This window comes from Lipophrys pholis, assembly GCF_963383615.2.
Source record: "Lipophrys pholis genome assembly, chromosome: 17".
Classification (NCBI taxonomy): Eukaryota; Metazoa; Chordata; class Actinopteri; order Blenniiformes; family Blenniidae; genus Lipophrys; species Lipophrys pholis.
This window is the reverse complement of record NC_137643.1, coordinates 26,003,371-26,013,219: the sequence shown is the minus strand read 5'-3', so window position 1 is coordinate 26,013,219 and position 9,849 is coordinate 26,003,371. Positions and strand designations below refer to the sequence as shown.

At 45.5% G+C, this 9,849-nt stretch overlaps 1 protein-coding gene across 1 annotated transcript in view; it reads left to right on the top strand.

Annotated features, from left to right (window-relative positions):
• Nucleotides 1-288: 288 nt before the first annotated feature.
• Nucleotides 289-9,849, top strand: part of cUnh6orf136 (chromosome Un C6orf136 homolog) — a 32,050-nt gene continuing 22,489 nt past the window's right edge. Inside the window, exons 1-2 of the mRNA XM_080485532.1 lie at nucleotides 289-447; nucleotides 6,615-6,787. Of these exons, the coding sequence (XP_080341658.1) occupies nucleotides 6,689-6,787 (99 nt within the window). The 5' untranslated portion in view covers nucleotides 289-447; nucleotides 6,615-6,688. The remainder of the gene's footprint in view (nucleotides 448-6,614; nucleotides 6,788-9,849) is intronic.

Here is a 9,849-nt window from a genome sequence, read left to right as displayed (position 1 = left end):
AGATTGTTATTATTTGATTCCAAATGTTTATTTAAGAATTAATAATGCACTATTTTATTAGCTTTGTTGTTGCCTTTTATTATTAGCATTAGTTTTAATTTGTGTTTTATTAACTAACTAACTTTTAACTAACCTACAGATCTCGTTCACTGGCATGTCACTCTTATTTTGAAATCCGTTTGCAGTATGATCTTACGGTAATGCATGGTGTATGGGCGCACCGCTGAACAAAGCTGGACTGTTTTCCGCAGCCGGCTCTGGCTTGACACCAGTCAGATCTGGCAACCCGCACGGGCAAGGACACCGGGAGTAGATGTGACATTTGTGTAAACCGTTGAAGGAAATCTCTGCTGCTGCGCTGCTCCTCCAGCTCCTCCAGCTCCCCCACACCGCCGGGCCGCCGGCAGAGACTCCTCGTCTGCACGGGCTGGAAAGCTGCTCCTCCCGGTAAGGTACCGGTACCGGTACCGGATCGTTTAACCAGCCGGCGGCTCGGTGGCCTAGCGTGCTAACAGCACCCTGCTAACTGCATGGTAACCTTCTGGAATAACTCAGATTAAAGTTAACTGCATGGTAACCGTCTGGAATAACTCAGATTAAAGTTAACGGCATGGTAACCGTCTGGAATAACTCAGATTAAAGTTAACTGCATAACTCAGATTAAAGTTAACTGCATGGTAACCTTTTGAATAACTCAGATTAAAGTTAACTGCATGGTAACCTTCTGGAATAACTCAGATTATAGTTAACGGCATGGTAACCTTCTGGAATAACTCAGATTAAAGTTAACTGCATAACTCAGATTAAAGTTAACTGCATGGTAACCTTTTGAATAACTCAGATTAAAGTTAACTGCATGGTAACCTTCTGGAATAACTCAGATTATAGTTAACGGCATGGTAACCTTCTGGAATAACTCAGATTAAAGTTGTCACATCATCACATCTGATTAAAGTACAACATCCTTCTGGAACTTGGACTCCAGAACCTCTGATCGTTGACAGTCACTATTTAACACGTTTGTCCCACAGTGCCTGAACACAACCTCACAATTCATCAGGTTTCCATACATCTCACTGAGGACTCCATACATCTCACTGAGGACTCCATACATCTCACTGAGGACTCCATACATCTCACTGAGGATTCCATACATCTCACTGAGGATTCCAAACATCTCACTGAGGACTCCAAACATCTCACTGAGGACTCCCTACATCTCACTGAGGACTCCAAACATCTCACTGAGGACTCCCTACATCTCACTGAGGACTCCCTACATCTCACTGAGGACTCCCTACATCTCACTGAGGACTCCATACATCTCACTGAGGACTCCCTACATCTCACTGAGGACTCCCTACATCTCACTGAGGACTCCCTACATCTCACTGAGGACTCCATACATCTCACTGAGGATTCATCAGGTTTCTGCTCTTTTAGTTGGGGGGGGGTTGCAGACCTCTTATCTAGTTGAATGTCCAGAGTCCCACCATCAGAAATGCCCCGGGGTGAAGTCTTCCAGTTGTCCTCCACCCCCTCGATGTGAAGCTGAGAGGACACTCCCTGAGAGGACACTCTCTGAGAGGACACTCCCTGAGAGGACACTCCCTGAGAGGACACTCCCTGAGAGGACACTCCCTGAGAGAAGGGTTCTGTGGAGTGCTGGTGTCTGTCTGTGCTTCTGATGCTGAACCAGGCTGATGGTGTGAAGAGGACAGTAGTGCTGAGAGGCTCTTCCTCACTCAGAAAGAAGAGCGTGCAGCCTCCACACTGTGGGGCATCAGGAGGGCTTCAGGAGGGCATCAGGAGGGCTTCAGGAGGGCTTCAGCAGGGCATCAGGAGGGCATCAGGAGGGCTTCAGGAGGACATCAGGAGGGCTTCAGGAGGGCTTCAGGAGGGCATCAGGAGGGCATCAGGAGGGCTTCAGGAGGGCATCAGGAGGGCATCAGGAGGGCATCAGGAGGGCTTCAGCAGGGCATCAGGAGGGCTTCAGGAGGGCTGCCTCTGGTCCTGGAAGCTTTGAACGGAATAAAAGAATGATGACATGAGAATTACCAGCAGGTCCCTCAGATAAAAGTATTGTGCAGAAGAAGAGAGAGGGTTTGCTTTCTTTCTTTCTTTCTTTCTTTCTTTCTTTCTTTCTTTCTTTCTTTCTTTCTTTCTTTCTTTCTTTCTTTCTTTTTGAACGGGCAGCAGTGACTCCTGGGCTGAAAGAGCAAAATGACTACAGACACAATTCAGCATCAGGTGGAGTCTCAGGAAGCAGATGCTTGTTAGAAACAAGCTGCAGTGCCACATTAACCCAGCCGTGGTGTGGGAACGTTACACACAATGCAGGACTTTTTGAAGTAGTGCTCAGGAAAATACATGTACAAACATGGACCATTTCTATATGTTTACTATGAAGAAACAACCCGTGGTGAAGTGTTCTGGTTTTAGCAGAACCGGTCCTCTCAGGATGCACAGTGACAAACACGGCAGACACCAGAGAGACGTGTGTGTGTGTGTGTGGGGGGGGGGGGGGGGGGGGGGGGCAGTGTCTGGCTGACGTCAGGTCTGTGGGCCATGTCTGACCAGAACAATCCTCACCAATAGTACTGTTATCCACCATCCACACTGAGTCTTGTGACTGTGTGTGTGTGTGTGTGTGTGGGGGGGGGGGGGGGGGGGGGGGGGGCATGATGGACTTTCTCCTCAGTTTGATTTGAGGGTTCAAGCAGAAAGTATGACATTGCATGTTCTCCCTGTGTTTTCTTCCTCCAGTGCTGACTGACCCTCATTGAGTGTGTAGTTTGCTGCAGCCCTCCTCCTCCCTCAACTGAGTTCTAAAAGAAAGATGGGCAGATCTACAGTATGTCACAAAGCGAGTACACCCTCACATGTCTCCAGATACTTTATTACATCTTTTCATTGGACTAAACTGAAGAAATGACACTTTGATCCAATGTGAAGTCGTCAGTGTACAGCTTGTTTAACAGTATAATGTACTCTCCCCTCAATATAATTCAAGACACATTCGTCAAAGTGTCAGCAACAGACATGACTACAGGTACGTCTCAAACAATGAGAACATCTTGGAAATGTTCAATATTTTTTGTCACTGATTTCAGAAAGTCAAACCCAGATATGATCCAGACTCATGACACAGAGTGAAAGAGTTCAAGAGGTTATTTCTTGCAGTGTTGATGATTATGGCTTACAGAGAGTGAAAACCCCAAATTGTTGTTACTCTTATTGTTTGTTTGACTGTTTTCACTCTTCTGTTGTAATTAGTTTTTACTTTGTCTTTTATGTGAAGCACTTTGGCTCCAGCCTGTTTTAAAGTGCTCTGGAAATAAAGTGACCTGCCTTTTGTTTAAAATATTCTTTTTTGTTTCTTCATCTGATGTAATATTCACATTTCCTGAGACACTGAATTCTGGGTTTTCATTTCACTCTGTGTGTCATGAGCCTATATCATATATGGGTTTGACTTTCTGAAATCAGTGACAAACAATAGTGAACATTTTCACGATATTCAAATGTTTTGAGACGTACCTGTACACCTCGAAATGAAAATGTCCAAATTTGGCGAAAGTGTCAATATTTAGTGTGGTCACCATCATTCTTCAGCACCGCCTTCACCCTCTTTCTCATAGGGTTTACCAGAGCTTGGCATGTTGCCACTGGAATCCTCCATGACGACGTGACGGAGCTGGTGGATGTTGGAGACCTTGTGCTCCTCCACCTTCCATTTGATGATGCCTTACAGATGCTCAATAGAGTTCAGGTGTGGAGACACGCCTGGCCGCTCCATCACCTTCACCCTTAACTTCTTTAAGCAAGGCAGTGGTTGTCTTGGAGGTGTGTTTGGAGTCGTTATCATGTTGGACTACTCTCCTGCGGCCCAGCTTCTGGAGGGAGGGGATCACGCTCTGCTTCCAGAGGTCTCACTACATGTTGGCATTCATGTGCTCATGCAGCCCCAGACCATGGTTACCATGGTTACCACCAAGTTTACCACCGTGTTTAACTGGAGGCAAGACACATTTGTCTTTGTAGTCCTCACCTTTCCAAAGACAACCTCTGGATATGACGCTGAGCACGTGCACTCAACTTGTTTGGATGACCGTGGCGAGGCCCGTTCTGAGTGGAACCTGACCGTGGCGAGGCCCGTTCTGAGTGGAACCTGACCGTGGCGAGGCCCGTTCTGAGTGGAACCTGACCGTGGCGAGGCCCGTTCTGAGTGGAACCTGTCCGTGGCGAGGCCCGTTCTGAGTGGAACCTGACCGTGGCGAGGCGAGGCCCGTTCTGAGTGGAACCTGTCCGTGGCGAGGCCCGTTCTGAGTGGAACCTGTCCGTGGCGAGGCCCGTTCTGAGTGGAACCTGACCGTGGCGAGGCCCGTTCTGAGTGGAACCTGACCGTGGCGAGGCCCGTTCTGAGTGGAACCTGACCGTGGCGAGGCCCGTTCTGAGTGGAACCTGACCGTGGCGAGGCGAGGCCCGTTCTGAGTGGAACCTGACCGTGGCGAGGCGAGGCCCGTTCTGAGTGGAACCTGTCCGTGGCGAGGCCCGTTCTGAGTGGAACCTGACCGTGGCGAGGCCCGTTCTGAGTGGAACCTGACCGTGGCGAGGCCCGTTCTGAGTGGAACCTGTCCGTGGCGAGGCCCGTTCTGAGTGGAACCTGACCGTGGCGAGGCCCGTTCTGAGTGGAACCTGACCGTGGCGAGGCCCGTTCTGAGTGGAACCTGTCCTGTTAAACTGCTGTCTGGTCTTGGCTGCTCAGTTAGCCTCGACCATCTTTATGTAGAGCAACAGTTCTTTTTTTCAGACCCTCAGAGAATCCTTTGCCATGAGGTACCATGTTGACCTCCAGTGACCAGTATGAGTGTGTGAGCGTGAGAACACCAGATTTAACAGACCTGCTCCGCACTCAAACCTGAGACCTTGAACACTAACGAGTCACATGACAACGTGGAGGGAAAATGGCTATTTGGGCCCAATTTGGACATTTTCATATATGGGTGTATTCATGTCTGTTGCTGACACTTTAGACATTGACGAATGTGTCTTGAATTATATTGAGGGGAGAGTACATTTACACTGTTAAACAAGCTGTACACTGACGACTTCACATTGGATCAAAGTGTCATTTCTTCAGTTTAGTCCAATGAAAAGATGTAATAAAGTATTTGGAGACATGTGAGGGGTGTACTCGCTTTGTGACATACTGTATGTATCAAAGTGTGAAGTGGAACACACAACTACAAAGTTGATGTCCATCATTTTGACGTTATGGGCAGTTGTCCTCTTTTAGATGATCAGATGAACCCCCACAGCTTCTGGAACCAAACATTAGGCAACACTCATTGTAATTGTGTATTTTTAGTCTGTAATTCTAATTTCAGTTAGAATACTTTTGAAGGGAATGAACTTTATTGAACCTTATAACCATGCAGCCTACCCCACATCCACACATCAAACTCATTAATAACAATCATAATAAATATTCATAATAGGTTTCATTTGGGGGTGAAACCTTGTGTCCATCTGTACCTGGTAAGTCTTTGTATTTCATTGTAAGCAGTTTTATAGACTCTTGGTAACAATAAAAAACAAAACAGCAGAAATTTCCCAGTCCAATATTGATCAAAGCATAAGGTGGAAAAATGAAGAAAAACAGTCCATTTTCTTTTAAATATGGAGGCTGGAGTATGATACAGCGAACAGTCATCCAACAAGACCAGTGTGAGACCATATGAGACCATATGAGACCAGTGTGTGACCATATGAGACCAGTCTGACCATATGAGACCATATGAGACCAGTCTGTGACCATATGAGACCAGTCTGACCATATGAGACCAGTGTGTGACCATATGAGACCATATGAGACCAGTCTGACCATATGAGACCAGTCTGTGACCATATGAGACCAGTCTGACCATATGAGACCAGTGTGTGACCATATGAGACCATATGAGACCAGTCTGACCATATGAGACCAGTCTGTGACCATATGAGACCAGTCTGACCATATGAGACCATATGAGACCAGTCTGTGACCATATGAGACCATATGAGACCAGTCTGACCATATGAGACCAGTGTGTGACCATATGAGACCAGTGTGAGACCATATGAGACCAATGTGTGACCATTTGAGACTAGTGTGTGACCATATGAGACCAGTGTGTGACCAGTGTGAGACCATATGAGACCAGTGTGTGACTATATGAGACCAGTGTGTGACCATATGAGACTAGTGTGTGACTAGTGTGTGACCATATGAGACCATATGAGACCAGTGTGTGACCATATAAGACCATATGATACCAGTGTGTGACCATATGAGACCATATGAGACCAGTGTGTGACCATATAAGACCATATGATACCAGTGTGTGACCATATGAGACCATATGAGACCAGTGTGTGACCATATGAGACCAGTGTGTGACCAGTGTGAGACCATATGAGACCAGTGTGTGACTATATGAGACCAGTGTGTGACTATATGAGACCAGTGTGTGACCATATGAGACCATATGAGACCATATGAGACCATATGAGACCATATGAGACCAGTGTGAATGAAGGTTGATAGTTTGCTGTCCTTGTGTGCCTGGTAGACCCAGCCTGGTGATCCGTCTGCTCTGATGTCTCTGCGGGGAGCGGTGGTCCTCTGGTGACCCTGCTGAGTTGAATGGCGGTGAGCAGAGGGGGCGTGGCCTTCTGGGTGGGATGTGTCCGCAGCCACGGAGGACAGACTCCCATCCAGAGGAGAAGCTGGAGTCTCAGTCAGGTAACCTGAGATTTTTAACCTGAAAAGTAACTAAGTATGATGCTGGGGGTCTTTAAATATTTTAATTCAGGAGTAAAAATAGTTTTCTGGTTGTATATTTCTTTCACATGTCAGTGTCTCATTGTCTAATAATAGTTTTAAAGATGTCTATGCATACTCTTGATTTGTCCAAGAAGGCGGCCTTTTGACCTCCTGTCCTGGACTTGGTGCGGACTGGGCCGACTGGTCCAGTGAGAACCATGAACTGATGAAGCTACATGGACGAGGAGATAAACATCCAACATGTTCTCCTCTTTCAATTCAGTTGAAGTTCGGGCCTTTTATCAATATCTCTATATTGGTAGGCCATATCACGGTACACGGTGAATACCTCCAGAGTTTCCTCAGCCTGAAACTGGATTTCAGGCACAAATTGCTGACCAATCACGTTGCTCGTTACTGGGCGGAATACAAACCGGAAGTCAGTTCTGAGTTGTGAACACGAGCCGATAATTCGCCATATTTCGGCGAGAAAAGATGAATTAAGGGAAAATTAGACTGTGACAAGTAGTGACGGCCGTTAGCCACATATTTCAGAGGCTTTGAGAAAACATGTTCTTTCAGCTGTCTTCTTTCAAAGGACGGCTGGACGGCTCGCTGGCTGAAACCAGGACCTCAAATCAACACTTTTGATGCATGCAATCACATTAGGAAGAGGATTTTCTGTCTACATTAAAACAATCTTGGTCATACTACATTAATATATGTTAATATTTAACTTGGATGCAATAAGAGGGGAAATCACAACAAAACCAATCTTAGCCAAACAGCTCCGTCATGAAACGGTCATTTCTTTCTTTTCTTCTCTCACTTGAAGAAACGATGCAGGTCGAGCTTTCTCTGCAGAGTGTTTGTCAGCAGGCAGATTAGATCTTGGGTCAAGTGAGTTTTCTGCATCTGGACTTTTCAGCCACACTACCTGGGACCATGTCTTCTATGTGGCGGAGGGTGGACGGTGGACGGTGGCAGCGTTCGGGGTTTTGACTCTGCTAAGGTGTATGACGTAGCTCTCGCCGGAGGACAGGATGTCTGTAGGAGCGCTCGTTTTGTCCGTGAGAGTCTGCTGGCTGCGGACGGCAATTTAATGCCTGCAGCTAAAAGCTACGGTGTGAAACTTGAATATTCATGATGTAGTCAGAGAACATGTTGAGCAGTGGCGACTGGTAATACAGTTCTTAGGTTAGGTGTTCATTATCATTCAATTTCAGCTAAAGTTAACTTTATTTAAATACAGTGCATTTATAAACCACATTAGAACAATCAGTAATGAAAGTTATTGTACTTTTAAACAGCGAGTGAACAGAGAGCTTTTATTAACATACTAGTAAACAAATACAAGCAGGAGCTTCTTCAGACGCTTTTAGAAAATGAATGTTTTGTTGCTGGTTTACTTGAAATGACAGTTAGTCTGAGTTTAGGGAAAACTAAAGGTTTATCAGGTTTATTTTCAAACAACACATCAATTCATCTTTCAGATCATTTAAGAACGCTCTGAAAGAAACCTCAAAAAAACATCTGGTAGAAACACCAGAACAAAGCAGAGCGCACTTTAAGACAATCATTGAACTTGGGGCGATTTAAAGTCCCAAGTCTCATGAAATGAAGCGGATTAGTTTAACTTCATGTCCCTGTGGCGTGGATCAGTCATTGGTCAGATCGATAATAAGCCCCGCCTCCTCAGGGCGGCTTTCTGCAGCGCCCACAGCTGCTCACACACACACACACACACACACACACACACACACACACACACACACACACACACACACACACACACACACACACACACACACACACACACACACACCAGAGAAAGAGAAATCAGGAAATCCTCTTTTATTGATGATTATCTGTAGAAAATGAAGTGAATACAATTCAGGACCCATTGTTAGTTTGTTGATATAAATATATTTTGACATATTTACAGTATATTAATATATTTTATTTATCTCAACTCATTTGACATTTAAACTTCCAGTTTTACAAAATGAAAACAACTTAGTTATTTTATTTATTTGTGTTGAAACTTTGAAGCATTTCATGCAAACGTGTAATCACATCAAATTAACCGGTTTAAATGCGTCCGCTGAATATCAGCAAAGCACAAGTGTAGGAAAAAGGTTTTCTATTTTATGAAAACTTGATTTTTATTTTCCAAAATAAAGACCGCTGTTTTGTATTTTTGAAAATTGGTATTGAACAATGAGATTGAATGAATGTGTCAAGAGCAGGCTGGACCGACCACAGATCACCTGGTGACATGTAGGGCTTCTCCACCAGAAAGAACCAGGTTCTAGTTCAGGTTCTAGTTCAGTTCTTAAATGAGCACCACCAGAGAACCGGTTCTTTTTCCACCGTTAGCGGAGCCAGTAGAGCTACGTCACTGCGTCACTCCAAAACTTGAAACGTCACTGATTTCACCAATGTGGCACTGAAGGCTCATCCAGGAACCAGGAGACGGACTGGATTCATCAAGCTTTCATTCACAGTAGTTTGTAGTTTGTTTAGTAGTTCCTGAGGAACCAGAAGTCTGGCTTCATTAGAAAGAAGTTCTGTGGTTATAAAATAATATCGGAGCGTCTCTGAGTAGAGCGGAGCGCCCCCTGCTGCCTCACACTGCCTTGCTCAGCGGCTGCAGCTCCTCAGCCGGCGGTCAGAAGGTGAAACAAGACCTGGACGTGACCTTAGTTAGAATCATGTCACCATGAAAAGTGTGGAAAATAAACTACAATGGAAAACTGCTTCTAAATTCTATCTGACGTAGCTGACTGACAGGTGGAGCTCTGCAGCATCTCGAGAGCTGCGGCTCCGCGAACGCAGATTAAATAATCCCGTTCCCTCCTATTATTAACTTCAGGGAACGACTTATTATATCGTTCACACGCGTATTTTTATTTTTTTCTCTAGAACCACTCTGGGGCTCCGTGTTCACTGGAGTTTTCAGAAAGACGGTACAACCTCTCCTCCACCTTTTAGGTAGCGATAACTCCAGAGATAACTCCAGAGATAACTCCAGAGATAAC